Genomic DNA, 21,131 nt, shown 5'->3' with positions numbered 1-21,131 from the left:
TAGAATTCTTCATTTTTGCAACATCATTTCAAGGGAAACATTCACTAAGCTATTGAATTTTTTTTAAAGCTTTTTGTTCCAAATTTACATGTGTGGCTTTGCATGTTGTATTGCTTTTTCCACCTTTGATATTTCATATCTCTTGTTTGGTTCAACATGTTTATGTGTGTCCATTTTTCTTACAAAATATTACTATGAAATTATATTCAATTTCCATAAATTTAATAATTATAGTTCTAGTTTCTTGATGAGTTTATATATTTTTGTGTAATTACTCATGCTATTTTTTCTTCATTGTTGCACATTTTTCTCTCTTTAATAGAACAATTTTTTTTAAATGAAATTTTCAATTTGTCTTTACAAATTTTCATGCAACCAACAATACCTATAGAGGGTAAATCATCACCCAAGGTAGGATGCATAGGACACTTAACCCATATATCTAACAAACTTTTTCAATTAGGGAATAAAAACAATGTGATTTAGGATCATTTGTAGGTTTGTTACTATGTCTCCAAGGAGTTTCGTGGTAGGATTTTTTAGTGTTTAAACTTCTATTGTTATGTTATTTTGTATATGTTGACCAATTCCCTTCCTTTTCCAATTAGTTGTTGGGAGGTTTTAATATGTACTTGCACAAATGTATGTTAAATGTTAACTACATAATCTTGAATTAACAGGAAAATAATGAATGGACATATTAGTACCTGAGTGTTTTATCAAGTTGCAATGTTATGGAAAATGTCTATCGATGGGTGTATGGGCATGTTGCATTTCTTCATAAGCTTGAGTTTCATGAATAATGCATGATGGACAATGACAATGTGGGGCTTGTCATTATCACTGTTCTTGTCTACAAAAAAATGTAGCTAAGGCTTATGTTATCCACCTTATACAAAAGAGTTTAACTAGTGACTATCCCAACTTTCTGGTTTTTATTAATGTGTATTATTTAATTAGATAAAGAAATGGAAAGGTTAGCTAAAAATAAATCAAAAAATAAAGTAATGTTTTATTTTTCTTGCATGTAATAGTGAAAAATCTTACAATTTTTCCATATTTTGAGGGCTTTCAACATCATACATGACCTATATGTATTTTCTAGTTCAACAATTTGCTTATTTTGATGATCAAATGCAAATTCATGGGTTAATGATCCTCTCATGTAGTCTCTTATCTAATATTGCCAATCAAGCTCACAGTTTTGAAATCTTAAAATCATGTATATTTTTTTTCTTCAGTTGGTGGAGAATGTTGTTGTGTCTATGCCACATGTAATTGTAACATTTCTTGTCATATGCATAAAGACTCCTAAACCTTGTTGATTGTGGAAACACCAAGGGGTTTACATCATTAAGATTGAAACAATTGATGATTGTTAACTAGTGATTTTTGTAGAGAGTGAGCCAATACCCCTTATCCCTCATTAGGCTTTGAATTAGATGTAAATATTAGTTCCTTTTCATTTTGTTTGATCTGTCGTTGATCCTCTATTTTCTTAATCTTGATAAAGTACTCATTATTTCCTTACAATTTTCAGATACTTAATTCTTTCTAATATCAGTGTCTATTGTGAGAGTCACTTTATTCTTGAAATTCTCATGTCAAGTTAACTAGTCTCTTTTACTTTTTAGACTCCAAACTAAAAAAATAGAAAGTTGATATCACTATTTAGTAGCGAACTATAAGACATGAGAATAAAAATACTTGCACAAATTTACAGTTAGGCACACTTCAACACCATTTTATTGCAGTTACATGAATACGACCCTTTTATGACATTTACCTCATGCTATCACACGTTGTGGACTTTAAGTGATGTGACTAGGTTTTATTTTAGGGAATAAAAATATCTAAAATATCAAGCATTTTGAATTTATTCAATTTGCTTGTCTTTTGTCTATGCTATGTTAAACATACCTAAAGCCTTTAGGGAGTCTCAAGAATAGTGAAAGTATAGTCTATTCTTGCTATAGGTCACTGATATAATTCTTGGTGTGGAACCTGTTAAGTCTCATTTATACATATGTTTAGATAGGAATTATTGAACAATTCCATTCACCCCATGCACTCTTGCAATATAATTATTCTCTTTTTGATTCAATTTTTGTGCAGATATAACTAACCCAAAATTTATCTAACAATACCTTGATACACCTCATTTTTTGTGTAGGTATTGAGTTAGAGAGTTGAGGTTGAAGACCCATAGGATTGGAAATTTAAGGAGCTAAGGAGCAGGAGAAGAGTACCTGCGCCGGGCGCAGACTACCCACGTCGGGCTTGAGAAACACAGAGAGCATCACCTCTGCACTTCAGCATTGCATCGGGCGCAAGAGCATCCGCGCTGGGCGCAATTCAAAACAAAGAGCACTCAAAACTCTCTGGAAGACATTGCACCAGGTGTAACCGCATCCGCTCCAGGCGTGATTCGAGACAGAGAGTAATTACCTCTCTGGAAGACCCTGTGCCGGGTGCGAAGTATAATGCGTTGGGCGTGTAAACCCTATCCTGTCTCCCCCCAGCTCGTATTTGATCAAATCTTCGAGGCTCATTCCCTCATTCACACATTGGGTGACTTCTAGGAGCTGAGGAAGGGATTCCCGGTGCTTGGGACCGTTTGTGTGTGAGTCTTTCCTTCAGTTCTTCCATCTCTCTTCCATCTCTATTTTTGTTTTACCCTCATTGTTTTGAGCGATTTTACCCATTATTTTGTGGGGTTAGATGTAACCAACTTAAATCTTGTGTAATCTTCACGTTATCAATGATATATATATGTTGTTTCATTCATTGTTGTGTATGTTTTGATTCTTAATGCTTGCTTTGGATTGATTCTCCTTTGCTTGATATAGAGTCCATTGGGTATTGGAGAATAGCCTTTTGAACTAGCTCTGAAACAAATACCTAGTGGGAAATGTATCTAGGAATGGAGCTTGGCCCATTAGTAGTCTTAAACCCTAACCCGTAATGCAGGTGTATGTATTGGATACTCAAGGAATTGATATTCATTATCTGCACCTAGGCCCTTGCTCTAAGGGATTAGGTTTGAGTAAACTTATGGGTTGACTAGGCAATGAATGTAACAAGAGAATAAAGATTCATCAGTGTGAAGTTCGGTGATATCTGACCCCACAATCTTACAAAATCACAATACCATTTCTATCCCTTCCACAGACACAAAGTATATTATAGGTTTGAAATTTCAATAGTCATAACCTTTATTTGAATTGCATGACAACCTATGAAAAATTGAAATTATTCTTTAGTCACAAATAGTCATTAAATGCTTATTTTACCTACTAGTCCCTGTGGATACGGTTTAAATTTACTACTTGAACGACCGGTATACTTGCCGTGTTTGAGTCCATTGATAGAATAAAAAATGATTTATAACAAAGACAGAAACTAATGTCAACGGAATTCTCAACAAAACCTTGGATTCAAGTAAAGTATATTCTTTGGTTGAAGCAAAAGTCAAATTCATCCGCAAATGTCTTTTATCCCCTTCCTTTGAGCCCAAAATTGACCAAGAAGCATGTTGGAATGCACTGGTCAAAATATTCATAGCAATGAAACCCCTCTTTTGAAATATTGAGCATGAAGCTTTTCGTGAATTTTTAAGCCTTGTAGCACCCTTTCTTACTGCTTTCTCACGCACTACACTAGCACGTCTTATTTTGAAACTTTGGGATAGTGAAAAAGCAAAGTTAAAAAGGTTTCTTTCTTAACATTGTCTTAGGGTTTGCCTCACCACCAACATGTGGACTTCATGTCAAAATCTAGGTTACACATGTTTGATAGCTCATTTCATTGACAATAACTAGAAGTTACAAAAGAAGATATTAAATTTTTGTCAAGTCTGTTAACTCAAAGATGATCTTGGATCCCTCAAGTTTTAATGATAACAAACAAAAGATTTTCTTTTTAAGCAAAGTCAAATATCTACTAAGATGCGTACTGTATCAGACAAAATGTGAAAAGTATATATCATCTATAAGATGAAGAAAATCAGACGAAGCATACAGTTTGTCTTTATGCATTAAACGCATACCTCCAAATGAGACTAACATTAAATTTCATTAAATGTGTTATTCCTTAACATATTGAACAAGAAAGAAACTTTAGAACTCTCAAAATCTATTAAAGAAGGAAAAGAAAAAATATCTGTCAAAAGCAAAAAGAAAATTCCCGAATATCACAGAAAAGACTCTACAAAATACTACTTTGCCCTGACTTTAACTACTCTATGTTGACATAGCTTCTACCATGCTTATTTAGAAGGAAATGATGATAAGTAACTTGCTAGATCAGATAAAAGATTCATGCTTTGTTGAAAAGCGTGTAATGCTCACATTAAATACATCAACGGTAATCTGTACAATTAAAAAAGAAGACAAACAAAGCAACTCGTCAAACAAATTGTAAATTCAACTTAAAGTTGTCGTAACGATCATCTTCTCTAAAATTATTATAAAAGGATCAAGACTTCAAACAAGTACAAAAGTTTTGACATAATAGAACAGAAGCAGTAGAAGCAATACACATCAAAACATTTGTATAGAGAAACACACAGAAATACACAAAGTTGAAAAACTACAAGATGCATACTATTGTAAATCTTATACATATTTCTTTATATATTACTTGTGCTTTCATTGTTGATTACATCACATCTAGAAGAGACAAAAGAATTCTATAATCATTCGTTACCTTGTTGTTAGGGTTGAGCTTGGAAAGGCTTGTGTAAAAGAATACTTAGTGTTAAGTCTAGAGAGGCTTGGGTAAAAGAATACTTAGTGTTGAGCCTAGAGAGATTTGGTTGAAAGAATACTTGGTGTTAAGCATAGATGGGCTTGTTGTTCAAAGAATACTTAGGTAGTTGCTTAAAGCGACAAGTCAAAGACTACTTAGGATTGATCCAAAAGTGGCTTGGTAAAAAAATACTTGTAACTTCGTGAAAGTTAGTGAAACTCAATCTGGTTAGATTGAGAACTGGACGTAGTCTCGATGGTGAAGACGAACCAATATAAAATCTCTAGTGCTTCATTTGACTCTTTTTATAGTGCTTCATCTGATAAGTCATTTTATTTTCACTACATCAACATGTGAGTTTTTTATACACACTATCCAACCCCCTTTTTAGTGTGTCTTTTCTCCACAAAATCAAAAGTCACTCAAGAAAGACTACGATTAAGAGAGTTAAGCATCGCTTCAATAGTTGGGGCTTGATTCATTTTCTTAGTTTGACAATTGATAATGCCTCATCAAATGATGTTGGAATCCAATATCTCAAGAAGAGACTAATGGCATGGAATAATTTGGTTATGAAGGGAGATGATGTTCACATGTGTTGTTGTGCATATATTCTAAATTTAATTGAGAAATATAGATTCAAAGAAAACATTGATGCTATTATTAGAATTTGTATCATTGTCAAATATGTGAGATCTTCCCCTTCTAGGCTATCTAAATTCAAGGCATGTGTTGAGCAACATAACATTGAATTTAAAGGCCTTGTTTCCCTAGATGTTGAAACCAGATGAAATTCTACATACTTAATGTTGGAGGTTGCATTAAAACATCAAAAAGAATTTGAAGAGCTTGAGATGCAAGATAAAAAATACATTGAAGAGTTAGAAAAAGGGAAGGGTGTTCCTACATTTGATGATCGGGATCTTGTGCGTGTTATCTTGCCATTTTTAAAGTTGTTTCATGATGCTAGTGTGTGTATCTCTAGTCCATCTTATGTGACAAGCAATATGTACGTGTTTGAGGCCTTCAGAATCAAAATGAATATTAAGCATAAGTGTGCTTCCAAGGATGTGAATATAAGTACGATGGCTAAAAATATAAAGAAAAAATATGATAAATATTGAGACAATTTTGATCAATTGAATATCTTATTATTGATTGCTTTTATGTTGTATTCAAGATATAAATTAAAATGTATGCATTGGTTGATTAATCAAAGTTTTGATGGTGTTATGACATCTAATTTGAAAGATAAAGTATTAGATTTGGATATTTTAAATTGGTGGAAGTTAAATTCAGTTAATTTCCTAATCTTTCAAACATGGCAACAGATTTGCTTGTTATAATTGTTTCTACTATGGTCTCTAAATCTACCTTTAGTATTGGAGAAAGAGTTCTTGATCCATATCAAAATTCTCTAGCACCACAAATGGTAGAAACACTTATTTGTACACAAGATTGTCTAAAAGGGACAATTTCACCATTTTTTCAAATGAAATTGAGGATTTTGTGGAGTTTGGGAAATTTGAACAACATAATAAAATTTGTTTAATTTCTTTACACTATATTATTTTATTATCTACTTACTATAATATGACTATCTAATAATTGAGAATATTTTTCTATATGTTGCAGAAATTGTTTCCTCACAAGACAATGTATATTTAGCCTCCTCCATTACACTTGATGATGACTAGAGAAACACTTACAATATAGTTTAATGATGTTTTTATAATTTTATAGTTTTTATATTTTTTCCTAATGATTAATTTGGGTTACTCCATGAATATATGTTTGTTATTATGTGAAATTAAGTGAGGGCTATGCATGGAGATATACTCTCTAATACTTTTTTTTTCTTTGAACTGATTTTTTAGTTGTTTTATATGTATAGATCAGTTTAATTATTTGTTGGTCTTGTCATTTGGCATGATCTATCCAAAAAGTATTGGGCAGAATTTGTAACGAAATTATGAAAGTGTTGTAACTTGGGCTATTACACATGAATATATGTGCTCTAGTGATTTTATCTTTCAGTATAGAATTTTCATGAAGTATATTTTCTTTCTATGTGAAATAGAAGTTTTTCATAAATGAGGAATGTTTGTTCAATTTGGAGTTTTTATCATACTATTATTAGTGAATTTATTTATAATTTATTGAATTTTCTTTTTGACACTACTTTTATATATAGGAAACATCATTAAATCGCAAATGTTTTTATAACAGAAAAAAATACAAGCTTTGAAACTAGTTTTAATATAAGAAAAGCCAATAAACTTGTATATGGTTTTTATAGTAGAAAAAATATAGGAAAATCAATTCTTTAAAATTGATTTGAAATTATTCATTTTTTAAAACGTTCAAAAATGTGTTTGCTTTTGAAACTGGTTATAAACTTGTTTATTAAAATAATTTAGTTTTAAATCAATTTATTAAAGTGATTCAAATGGTTTATAAACCAATTTAGTTTAGTAAAATGATCTGGTTCAATTTGGTATGTTTTTTTTTTCATAAAAACCAAACTATGCACACCCCTTTGAATTGATTTAAAATTAAAACCTAATTCATTTCGAAGAAAAACTTGAACCGATCCACTTTGAAAAATCAATTCCATTAAATTATCTATTTTGTATTGGTTTAATTAAGATTTTTGAAAAATTTGATTCATATATGAGTATAAAGTAGATAATTATACCACACTAAATCAACCCAATTAAAAGAAATTCCATCAAATTTTTTTTTAAAATTGAATCAATTCACTTTATAAAAAATAGTTCAATTAACTGATTCACTTTTATAAAATAAACTCATTTGGTTCAGATTGAATTTTTCAAAAAATTTGATCCATAAATACCCCTGCATTTAGTGTGTGTATATATATATATATGAGTTAATCATCTATACACTGCCAGTATAAAGTTTTTTTATACTGACAACCAATTATATCTTTTAATTGTACCATGTCACTATAAACACATTTACTTTTAATAGTCACATGACACAATTAAAAAATATAATTGGTTGCTAGTGTAAAAAAACTTTACACTGGCAGTGTATAGGTGATTAACTCTATATATATTATCAATTAGAATTACAATAATAGTATTATTATTAGAATTTAAGACCTTATGCATATTATTTCAACCTCAACCATTATGCCAATGTTTATGGTTTCATGTAGTACATTGTAATGTTGTTGGTGAGGTAAAAATTAAAGTTTATATGTAGAAGATATTAATTTCTTTTCATAGTGGATAAAACAAAGGTAAAAAAAAAAACTAACTAAAAACTAGAATCAAAATCAAAATCAAATTTTATGGATTTAAAGTCAAATTTTGAATTAATAGAGACTAAAATAAAATTTTAAAATTTGTAAGAGCTAAAATTATTATTTTTGAAAATATTTTGAGAACACAATATTCTTAAAATGACAATTCAACACTTGTGGCTTGATAGTTACATGGTTGACACATATATAATATTATTAATGTGTTCATGTATACTTTTCTTAATTATATCGGTACTATGTTAATATATAATTAATGAATTTTATTAAATATGACATTTTTAAGAATTATAAGACAACAAAAAATGACAAAATAAGAATGAATCAGGACTAAAATTGAATATTTGATATTTTATAGCTACAAAGTGTACTGTAGGCTCTATATTTACTTCATTTTTTTAAACCATATTTGCTTTATTCTTTAAATGTGTGATTTCATTATCACTAATATTTTAGTTTTGCAATGCTCATGTTAAATGTTTATTATGTATAAATAAAATTTATAATAAATTATATATAATTTTTTTAATATAAATTATATTAAAAGTTTATAAAAATAAATATTTTTAATCATATACATTATAGTTTAGCTTGGTGATAAATAATTTATATTATGGTATGAGATTATTTTTTATTTATTAATAATTTATTTAAAATATAATACATAAATATTTATGATAAAAAATTGAATTAGATAATAAGTTGAAAAAATTCTTAAATACCCTTTTACTGAAGAATAACTCTTAAAAATATTTTCATGCTAAATAAAGTTCATGTTTAATATATTAGAGTTGATTTAGTAATGGTGATATTTTATTAATGTATTATATATATATATATATACTAAGAGAGTATAACTATTTTTACAATTTCGGTTGCTATAAGAATAAAGTGGTCCCTCCACTAAAAAAAATAGCTTACATAAATATATTAAACTAATTGAAGAAACATCTCAGATTTAAGACTTTTCTTTATATTTTAGATGTAAAATCTATATAGCTATAGTTACATAAATATATTAAACTAATTGAAGAAACATCTTAGATTTATGACTTTTCTTTATATTTTAGATGTAAAATTTATATAGTTAAAAATACGTAGTAGGTGAAATTGGTTAAACTAAGTCAGTTATGATCATACTTTTTGTGTGTAACTTTGTGTTTTCACAAAATACAAGGCATTGTAAAAACACTCAAATATGCATAATAAAAATACACTTTTGTAAATTTATACCATACAAGATTGTGTTACTTTTTTATTTGCTTTCCTCTAGCTCCTTTTTTCCTATTTTATGCGTACATGATATCAAAAGCTTCATTAATCTTTAAGGCTTCGTGAGTGATAGAAAAAAAAATTAAAAAATAAAGTTTGTGTGTGTGAGAAAAAATCATCAAGAAAACTCACTTAAAAAGCCTTCACTTAATGACTTCTAGTAGTAATTTCTTACCTCCACCTCTAATATTTGTTGGAGAATTATGATTTGTTGAAAGCATAAATGAGAACTTATCTAAGAGCTTAGAATCTGTGGGAAGTTGCGGACAAAAGGAAGTAATCCAACTTCTTTACTAGACAACTCAACAATGCTTCATATAAAATTTTACATCAATCAAGTGGTTAAAGAAGGTAGAACACTTGCCATCAAGCCAAAGACAACATATGCATGGACCAAATCTCAAAGAGTAGCTATTTGTCAATGGGCCAAAGAACTAAAGTTACTCAATGAATATGCTTCTATAATTTAGGTAAATGTGTTGTTATTAAGAAGGAAAAATTACATGAAATGAAAAGTCACGATTACCATTGATGTATAATTGAGTATTATAATCAATATTTGTAGTACTAGAGGAGCTATAATTTAGGAGACAAAATAACCTAAAAGATAGCGTAATAGAGGGCTCTAAATAAGGAGTAAAAATATTCTGCAGTTATAAATCTCTTAATCTAAGGTGAGAGACATGGAAATAAAATCTCAACAAAAATATGTTGTACATTGAAATAAATTGAAGTGGAAATGTGAGTTGTTGTGTTATGTGTGTTAATCATCTTCCATCATCAAAGTCAATTAATTCAAGATCTCTCAAGCTATCATATCCAGTATTTTGATGACTACCACTATCACCATGTTTATGAGTGTATGCCTCATGAAGCAAGTATTGGGTTTCATCAAAATTTTGGCTTTTATTGGTCCATGGGTGTTTTTCCATTCGTTTTACTCCTTCCAACTCCATTGCCACTTCCTTCATGCTAGGCCTTTCCTCCCCCATAACTCTCAAGCACTTAGCAGCAAGAATAGCTACTTCCATGATCTCCTGTTTATTTTCTTTATCCAAAATACCCATTTGAAGAACATCAAATAAGTGATCCTCTTTCAAGCAAGATAAAAAGTGAACTGTAAGACTCCGTTTCTCCTCTGGCCTATCAAAAGAAAAAGGTTTCTCCCCTGTTAGCAATTCTACAAGCACTACCCCAAAACTATAAACATCACTTTTTTCAGTCAATTGGCTTGTTTGCATGTACTCTGGGTCCAAATAGCCAAAAGTTCCTTGCACAATTGTAGCTAATTCAGTTTGATCAAGTGGGACCAATCTTGAAGTTCCAAAATCAGACACTTTGGCAGTGTAAGTGTCATCTAAGAGTATGTTGGAAGTCTTGACATCTCTATGGATGATGGGTATGGAAGCTGCTGAGTGTAGATAAGATAGAGCTCCAGCTGTCTCCGTTGCTATCCTAAGACGAGTTTTCCAAGATACATTAGTTGCCTTGCATTCTTTATGCAAATAATCATAAAGTGTACCATTGTTAACAAATTCATAAACCAATAAAGGAACTTCTGTCTCTAAACAACAACCCAAGAGTTTGACAACATTCCTGTGATTAATTTGTGATAGTACAACGACCTCATTAATGAATTGCTCGACCTGGCTCTGATCAACTATTTTGGACTTTTTGATAGCTACAATCTTGTTATTTGACAGAGTTCCTTTGAAAACTGTACCATAACCTCCTTTACCAATAATTAAGTTCTCATCAAAATAGTTAGTCGCTTTCTTAAGTTCCTCCACAGAGAAAATTGTGGTAGATTGAGTTGAGTCTTTTCTGGTAGAGAGTTGTTGTTTTAGAATGATACCCCCATTTTGTTGAAAGAACTTCTCCTTTAATTTGAGAACTTTTCTTTTCTGGTATATCAAGTATAGCCAAGAAGTTCCCACAAATAGAGCAATCAGTCCTAGACCAGCACCTGTTTTCAAAGTATGATGAATTAAATTCCCGAATGTAGCACTTAATTAATATCTATATAGTTTCTAAGAAGGAAAATAGTGTATGGTCAAAAAGGAAGAAAAAAGAACAAACCCAAGTGAGGTTATTATTTGCATACCAATGGCGGCCTTGGTAAATACATCACGTTGATGCCTTTGTTGGCATCCTCCATCTTCTCTTGTTCCATTTCCGAGTTGTCCTTCAGGACAAAAGCATTCGAAAGATCCTTCGGTTTCACGACAATTCTGTTCACTTATGCAATTGTGTTTGCCACTCTTACATTCCTCTATGTCTACAAGGGCATATAACAGAAAAGCTGAGAAAAATCCTACATGTTTCTTTATTAATTAACTACCAATTACTCCTACGTGAACTAGTTTTCTGTTCTTTTACACTTGAGGAGGGAAACAAATGCAACGATGCAAACTCACTAATCCTTTATATTTCTACAGAAATTTCACGTAAAAACTAAAATGGAGATATGTAGAGCTGTCAAAACGGGCCAACCCGGCCCATCTGGGCCGGCCCACCTTGACCCACTTTAAAAACGAGCCAACCCAACCCGGCCCACTTGTAATTTTTTCAAAAAAAATTTGGCCCGGCCCGGCCCACCACGGGTTGGTGGGTTATACGGGCCAGCCCACCAGCCCACCAAAAATTAAAAAAAAATTATTAACAAAATTCAAAATTTTAAATTAATTATAAATTAACATAATAGTCATAAAATTAACATCATTAATAGTTATAAGTCATAATTCATCATACAAAATTAAATACAAATCATGATAAAAGTTTAAAATAAAAATTTTCAATATATCATCATACAAAATAAACTACAAATTATATTCAAATTTTTATTGAAAAAAAAATGGTGGGTTGGTGGGCCACCCGGCCCACCACGGGTTTAGCCCGGGTGGGCCGGGTCAAAGTGGGCCAGGTTGAAATATACCCACCTACTATAAAACTTCAATTTTTTTTGGCCCGGCCCGGCCCGTTTTCAAGGTGGGCCGGGTTGGCCCACGGGTCCCGGCCCACTTTGACAGCTCTAGAGATATGGGATTTTTAATTTTGGAATAACGTTGTTTAAATTATTAAATTTCTAAATTGAATAGTACAAGTCAACCAATCGACTATTTCAATAGGATGGCTGTTTTAGCACCTTTATTCTCTGTGCATTATTATTATTATTATTATTATTATTATTATTATTATTATTAAAAAGGGACATTTTATACCTCTGTGGTAAAAAAAAATGAAAAAAATAAATAACGAAATAATAAAGTGTACAATTTACTTTAAAATGATGAAATAAATTTTTATATTTTTTTATACTTTTAATTGGTACATTTTGTATGATTTAATAAAAATTCTGATTTGTTCTTAAAAAATATGAGATAATTGAATAAATTAATTAAGAAAATAAAAAAATAAACACCAAAACAAAATATTTTCTTTATTAATACTCACGGTTACATTTGGTTATATTTTTTTGTATATATATTTCTTCCATTTTATCTTTTATTTATAAAGAGTTATTACATAATCAAATGAAAAAAAAAAGTCAAACAAAAAATAAAGACAAAAGCGATTATTTAAAAATATATTCTTTTTATTAATAATTATAGATTTGGTAAAAAATTAATATAACTACCATCTAGCAAGGTAGTTAAGAAAACACATGATAAATAAACAAAGATAATTGACCTTTTGATTTTCAATATGTTTTAGCTCTTAAAAATATTCAGGTCGCTTTTATTTTTATTTTTATTTCTGGCAAAGTGAGTTCTATTATATTTTTATATGATAAAATACATCTATAGCACAAAAAATACTTTTATTTTATCTATAAAAAATATTACATAAATGTGACCAAAATTGATTGTATATTCTCTCACTTCTATTTCAATCTCTTCTTTCTTTCTAATCACTAAATTATTCTTAGTGGTCATAATTCAATAAATACAATAGATAAATATTCTTAAAATTATCTATAATTTATAATTATAATAAATAAATAGTTTTTTTTTTTTTTACTTTTCATTAGATCATTTTAAACTTTAATTGCTCTCTAAATTATTTATTTCTTTTTAACTATTACCAAAATTATCTACTATTTTATTCTTTAACTATTTTCTAAACTTTTGTTTTTAAGGAAAACTAATTTCTAAACTATTCACTATTTTCTTTTCTTATTTTACTTTTATGTCTTAAAAAATATTAAGAGGCGGCACGCTAGCTTTTGTTAAATCCAAACTGGCCTGTCATGCGAATATTTATATGCAACACTGAAACACGCGGATCTTCTTATTCAAAAAACGCCATTAGTTTCGGCCAAAAAAGCTGCCATCCAACTTTAATATTAACATAAAAAAGTTTCAATTCCACATACAGCTTTTATTTTGTCGCTTTAATTCCTATTTTTTTTGTCAGGTTTAATCCCTATCCCTTAATTTAATTATAATCAGCCATGATATGACTAATTAACAGATAAAGAAGGTTTGATGTCAATTCCCTAAATCCAACGGAGTCTACAATGGAAACCTAAAACAACCGGAGACTACAATGGATACTTTTATATATATATATATATATATATATATATATATATATATATATATATATATATATATATCTTTATCTAATATTGATAAATATTTCTCCTAATTATAAATAAAATAATAAAAAGATAAATACAAATGTAACATATAAGTTTTGTTATACGTCTAATATATTTTTCCCATAATTTCATAAATTTTATTTTTAATCTCCATAACTTAAAATGTTCCATTTTAATTCCTATACATATAACTTTAGGTCTCTTTTAGACTTTATTGTTGCAAAAACTTAAGAAAAAAAAATCTATTAAGATTAAAATAAAATATTTTTAGTCATAAAGATTAAAAAGTAGTTTATCAAATTATAGAATCATAAAAGTAATTAAAAAAAAATAACAACGACTACACCCAACAATTTTTTTATAACCAAACTGAATGAGATATATAAAAAAAATTAAGAATTAAATACAATTTTAATCTTTGCGATTTAAGTTCCTTTAGAGGATTTATTTTCATTTTCATTCTTCTAAGATTTAGAACCACTATTTTTATCTTTATTTTTATGTGATATTTTAATTAATTAATTTATTAAAATATTAAATGATCATCATTAGTGTTATTCATCATAATTGTTAGTAATATTATGTAATTAAGGGATGCTTTTTAATTTTTTTTTATAAATCATTTAAAGAAATGATACTCATCTATCTTAAAACAATTATTGGAGAGAGAAAAAACGACTTTAACTTTTAAAAAGATAAAAAATTAAAAAAAAATTACATAAAACAAAGTTAAAGATTACTCATTTTACAAATACTAAAAACAATATATACAACTTTTAAAATTATAAAAATAAAAAATAATTTAAGAAAAAAATTAAAACTTAGCATATTCTACTGTTTATACGAATTTAAAAATATATTTATGTAAAAAAGTTAATTAAGCAAAACAAGAGATATAATAAAAATCACGAAAAAGAGATAGTTAAAGTGATGTTAAGTGTACCTCTGCAACCATGAGGAAGGTATGGGTTTCCTTCGAAGCCTGCTTTACATTTGCATCGGTAGCCATATCCAGTGTTGGAGTTCTCACAATAGCTATTATTCTTGCACGCATAGTCGTTGGTTCTACCCTTGGAATTTTCACACGTGTCGCTTCCAACCGTCCAATCAACGACAAACGGTACCTTCTCGAACGGGAACCGCTCCAAATGATCCACTGAGAAAGTATAGTTGCCATTCTTAGCAACAAAGGAAGTGCTGCAGTTGTTGAAGCCGAAGGAGGAATTGAAATTGTTGAAGCTGAATGCTTGTAAGCTAATGTTCTTCATCCCAGGAGGTATATCCACGTGGCAACACCCTATCCCCGTACACTTTCCTTCTCTCTGCATGATTTGCATGCTCTTTTTGCTGTCACATTTCGTCAAGCATCCCGTTGTAGATTGTGTACCTAAGATACACAAATATGTTTCATTCGGGGATACATAATTATAAATTACATGTTAAAGAGTGTGTTACTTATATCTAAGGTGAAGTGAAGTAAAATATATGTACCGTCGCGGAAACTGTTGAGGAAGCCAATAGTGTCGCACCCAACACTGACGAACTTGTTGTCTTCGCTGGAAATAGCAAAAGCGGGTGTTCTGAGAGTGGGTACTTCGCCTCCTATTGCTTCGTTTTCAGAACCATTTTTGCAAACCTGAGAAACGAAGGCAAGCATGTCCATTTTGCCTTCGAGGGTTATGTTCAAAATCTGGACGTTACCGTTACCGCGATATAAGGTGGAGTGGTTGCACATGAGTTCCAATGCTTCCTCCAAGAAACAGTTCTTACCGTTGACTGAGCCTATGCCGAACGGATATGGAACCGAAACGCCTCCACAACTGTTGGGGCAGCCGGGTAGGACGACTTGGTCAGCTGCTGCTAACGCCATCAGCAACAGCACGGTCAACTGCATGATCATCTGCGTGCCCTTCAATCCCATTCTTGCCTTCTTAAGTTCCATGTGTAGAAAAACTTGGATTTATAGCGAGAGGGATTTTAGACTCTGACCGGGTCATCTTGGATTACAAAGAAAATTTTAAACAAGGCTTTGTTATGCTGTGGATCGATTAGTCCGTCACCGCTTAACTTCTTGTTATTTCATTCAAAATTTAAAAACTTCAAATATTTAACTTTGTTTCCTAGTTATTTTCGTAATTGGAACTTGTTGAATAATACTATAAAATAATACGATGATTTGAAAATGATACGTGTTTATGTTAGATTACTTTTACAAAGAAGTGTAAGTAGGTAAACATATTTAAATGAGTCTCTTATTTGATCCAATCAAAAATTTAATAAGTTTGGTTGATTTGGGTTTATATATATATATATATATATATATATATATATATATATATAGAGAGAGAGAGAGAGAGGAGAGATCCTTTTATTCCAGGAGTAAGTCTACTTAGACTTAATCCGTTCAATAACTCATGTTCTATATCAAATTAAAATGATATAACCGTTAAATTTAAAGTTTTTAATGCATAGAACAAATCTGCAAATTTTTAGAAAATTCAAAAATCATTTGATACTTCGTTTTATTAATTCGAATCAATGTATAAAATAATTTTATGATTATCCGTCAATTTGAATTAATGAAATGAAGTATCAAATGATTTTCAAATTTTCTAAAAATATGCAGATTTGATCTATGCATTAAGAACTTTAAATTGAACGGTTGGATCGTTAAAATTTGATGTAGAACATGAGTTATTGAACGAAGTAAGTATAGGTAGACTTACTTCTGGAGTAAAAGGATGTAATTATGCAAATTATTTGATATCTTGTTGTAAGTATGATGTCATCAACCCATATAGAGTAAACAATGTTACAAACTAAACTAGTAAGTAACCCATGCAAATGTTGTGACATCTTTAACCCCTCATACATAACAACATCTTATATTATAAACTAGAATACCTCAATATAAAAAAAAATAATAAACTCAAAATTCCTACAAGTAGAAAGAATCACATTTTAACATAAACTAAACAAAACAAAAATAAAAAATTACAAAGAAAATAAAATATCATGAATCAAATCCTAAATAGTCCTAACTACTCCTAGATGTCATATGTCCTATCAAAGCAACCCAACATTGAGGACTAGGTCTCATCACCAACATTTTGAGTACCACATTGATGATCACTTACAACAACTGCAAGAAAACAACATAACATCTCACTCGACCAACTCACGATGCAAGAATCTAACCAACTAGTCAAATACAAACAATACATATTGTAATATATAGCATACATAATTATACATTATCATCATAATTATTTCATTTATAACATAATAAACAACAATAGATGAAATTATAATTCATATGCAACGGACATGGACTACATGTTATCATGCATGTAGTGGCAGTAAAAACATCACACTTGTGCATTGTCGCCAGTAATATACTAGAGTAGTCTAGGAGTATATGTCGAGTCACACCCTATACGCACTCTCACTAGAAGGACATACTATTAGGGTTTGGTCAGGATAACTAAGCCATGCAAGATACATCCCATGCTCATGAGGGTAAGATTGTGACGTTCAAATCGAACTATCCCCAAGGTTGGCACCAAAGCTTTTACACAAGGGATCTTCCCTAACGGTGTATTCCATATCGTACCCTTAAAAAAATTGCATGCACATGATGCATGTCAAACAGTGATAGCAAAGCTAGGTGAAAAAGATTGATGATATTCCCTTGGCTTTGCTCTAACCTTGGAATCCTTCCTTAAACCAAATTCTGGATGTCAAAATCCAGCAATGAAGAAGATGAATTGCGAAATTGAGAAAGGAAGGAAGCACTAAAGTGAAAGGAGCAATGGATTGCTCACAAATGGACTAGACCTAGAAGCTCTCAAGGTTCTAAGCTAAGCGTGAAAAGGAGACTTGAGGGGAGAATTTGGCTTAATCAAAATCTGATCAAAATTCTCTAAATATTCAAAGTGATTACAAATGAGAAGGAGTGATCTATATATAGGTCCGGAGGCAAGCAAAGTGGCACCAATCACAAGCTTACATAATTGGCGCCAAGAATTTAAATTTCAAATGGGATTTGAAATTCAAATTTTCGATCACCATGTGCATGGCTGTGATCTTAGGCTCTCCATGCATCTAAATGTCATTTAGAAGACATTTAGAATGGATTTGGGCGTGCACATGTTCAACCACACTTGGCTTAAAACATGTGACCCCAAATTCATCTTAAATGACTACTAAATGAAACCTAGATTTAGCCTCACTTACCTATTCTAGTATTCCTCCAATATTCCTACTCTAATGGTCTAAATACAATGGCCAAAGAAATACAAACAATAAGAAATAATAAAAGGAACAAAATGAGCCCAATATTAGGTATCAAAATACCCAAGGCCCATGCATAAAGCCCATAAAGCCCAAAAATAGGTCCACTAAGCGTATGACCCAAAAACCCTAATCTAGGTGGTCCAAAATACAAGACCAAAAATGTAAAGCCTATACTACATATTGGAAACAATAATAATGGTGGTCACTATAAAGCCCATGTGAAAGTACCCTAGGCCCACCAAACTCTAAAGTAGTCAAATCTTCATGTAATCTCCTAGCCATAGCTCTAGTGGTTGGATCCTTGGTCCATGCTCTTCCACCATCCCCTCCCTCTTGAGAAGGATTTGTCCTTAAATCTAAAGACTCACCCTCATCGTCACTAGCTCCTACAAAAGGTTTTAGATCACTAACATTAAAAGTAGGGCTAACTCCATAATCAGAGGGAAGATCAAGCCTGTAAGTGTTATTATTGATACGCTGCAGGAGTTGAAAAGGTCCATCTCCTCGGGGACTAAGCTTAGACTTTCTCTTTTGGGGAAACCTTTCTTTTCGCAAATGAAGCCAAACCCAGTCTCCTTCCTCGAAGATCATATTCCTTTTGCCTTTATTATTAGCTTTAACATATCTCTCATTTTGTTGTTGTATTTGCAATTTAATCCTCTCATGTAATTTTTTTAACAAATTCAGCTCTTGAAGCCCTTTCTTTATGAATAAAATGATGAACATCAGGAAGAGGAATCAAATCCATAGGAGTCAGAGGATTAAATCCATACACAGCTTCAAAAGGAGAAATATTGATAATCTTATGGACTACCCTATTGTAGGCAAATTCAATATGAGGTAAATACTTATCTCAAGATTTATGGTTTCCTTTTAGGACTGACCTAAACATAGTGGATAGAGATCTGTTAACTACCTCTGTTTGTCCATCAGTTTGTGGATGACATGTGGTAGAGAAAAGCAATTTTGTTTCTAGCCTTGACCATAACACTTTCCAAAAATGGCTTAGGAATTTAGTATATTTATCAAACACTATAGTCTTAGAAATCCCATGAAGTTTAATCACATCTCTAAAGAAGAGCCTTGCAATGTTGCTTGCATCATCTATTTTGTGGCATGGAATGAAATGGGCCATTACTAAACCAATCCACTACCACAAAGATAGAATCCATTCCCCTTTGGGTCCTAGGGAAACCTAGCACAAAATCCATGCTAATATCTACCCAAGGAGAAGAAGCAACAGGTAAATGTGTGTAGGTTTCATGGGGCATTATTTTAGACTTAGCTTGTAAACAAGCTACACATTTAATACAATGCCTTTGGACCTCTTTTCTCATATGGGGCCTGAAAATTTTTTCTTTAAGTAAACTTAGAGTTTTATCAACTCCAAAATGCCCCATAATTAAGACCACCTTCATGACTCTCTTTTATTAATAATTTTCGCATGGATCCTTAGGGTATACATAACTTGCCTTCTTTGTACAAATTCCCCTCAACCATGTAAAAACCATTAATTGCTTTTTGTTTGCAAGATTAATAAATAGATGCAAAATCTAGATCTTTCTCATACATTTCCCTAATATTATCAAATCCCAAAATTTGGGTTCCAAGAGTCGCAAGCAAAGTGTGCCTCCTTGATCAGGCATCAACCATTATATTAGCGTTTCCCCTTTTGAATTTGATAATTTAAGGAAATTTTTCAAGAAATTCTAGCTATTTTGCATGCTTTTTATTTAATTTACCTTGGCCCCTCAAATACTTTAGTGATTCATGATCACTATGTATAACAAACTCCTTGGACACTAAGTAGTGTTCCCAAGTTTGGAGGGACCTGACCAAAGCATACAACTCCTTGTCATAGGTGGGATAGTTAAGGGAGACACCTTTTAGTTTTTTTCACTAAAATATGAAATTGGGTGTCCTCCTTGTAATAATACAACACTTATTCCAATTCCAGATGCATCACATTCTAGCTCAAAAGTTTTTGAAAAATCAGGTAGAGCTTGTATGTGTGCATTTGTGAGTTTATCTTTAATGTTTGAAATGCTTCGTCTTGTTTTAGACTCCACTCAAATGGAATATCTTTCTTGACAATCTCATTCAAGGGTGAGGCAATGATGGAGAAGTTAGGAACAAAACTTCTATAAAAACTTGTCAGTCCATGAAAACTTCTAACTTCACCAACATTATTTGGTTTTGGCCGCTTTTGGATGGCTTTAATTTTCTCAGGGTCAACTTGAACCCCATTTTTGCTAACAATTAACCCTAAGAAAACCACATTATCTACACAAAAAGTGCATTTATATACATTAGCAAACAAGTGGTTTTTCTTAAGGATCAACAAAACTTATCTAAGATGTCCTAAATGATCATCTGGACTCCTACAGTCCTACTATATATTAAAATATCATTAGAATAAACAACTACAAATTTCTTAATACACTCTCTTAAGACATAATTCATAAGCCTCATGAATGTACTTGGTGCATTTGTCAACCCAAAGGGCATGACCAACCACTCATATAGTGCAAACTTAGTCTTAAAAACAGTTTTCCACTCATCACCTTCCTTTAGTCTTATTTGGTGATATCCTCTTTTAAGATCTATTTTGGAAAATATGGTAGCACCATGTAACTCATCAAGCATATCATTAAGTCTTGGGATAGGGTGCCTGTACTTTATTGTTGTGTTGTTAATAGCCCTACAATCACAACACATTATCCATTTTCCATCTTTCTTAGGGACTAACAACACAGGTACAATACAAGAACTTAAACTCTTTTGCACCCATCTCTTATCCAATAACTCTTGAACTTGGTTCTCTATTTCCTTTATTTCTTGGGGATTTGTCTTATAGGCTGACCTATTTGGTAGACTAGCCCCAGACACAATTAATTTGATGTTCTATACCCCTAAAAGGTG

General features: G+C 31.1%; 1 protein-coding gene across 1 annotated transcript; it reads right to left on the bottom strand.

The window, feature by feature from the left end:
- Positions 1-9,942: 9,942 nt before the first annotated feature.
- LOC109807269 (putative wall-associated receptor kinase-like 16) lies at positions 9,943-16,014 on the bottom strand. Its single transcript, XM_020369790.3, has 4 exons — positions 15,405-16,014; positions 14,857-15,300; positions 11,415-11,588; positions 9,943-11,276 (listed from the first exon to the last, which is right to left on the bottom strand). The coding sequence occupies exons 1-4, from the start codon at positions 15,853-15,855 to the stop codon at positions 10,078-10,080; spliced, it is 2,268 nt and encodes a 755-aa protein (XP_020225379.3). The 5' UTR covers positions 15,856-16,014; the 3' UTR covers positions 9,943-10,077.
- Positions 16,015-21,131: the final 5,117 nt, after the last annotated feature.

Source organism: Cajanus cajan, chromosome 9 (genome assembly GCF_000230855.2).
Source record: "Cajanus cajan strain Asha chromosome 9, NIPB_CcT2T_4, whole genome shotgun sequence".
NCBI lineage: Eukaryota > Viridiplantae > Streptophyta > Magnoliopsida > Fabales > Fabaceae > Cajanus > Cajanus cajan.
Note: the sequence above shows the minus strand (reverse complement) of the source record. Positions and strands in the feature narration are given on the sequence as shown.

Excerpts from the sequence above, each read along its gene's own strand:
- LOC109807269 (XM_020369790.3), bottom strand. The coding sequence starts at position 15,855 with ATGGAACTTAAGAAGGCAAGAATGGGATTGAAGGGCACGCAGATGATC. Across the intron at positions 11,589-14,856 it reads CCTTCCTCATGGTTGCAGAG|ACATAGAGGAATGTAAGAGT; the intron begins GTACACTTAACA and ends ATGCCCTTGTAG. Across the intron at positions 11,277-11,414 it reads ATTTACCAAGGCCGCCATTG|GTGCTGGTCTAGGACTGATT; the intron begins GTATGCAAATAA and ends CTTTGAAAACAG.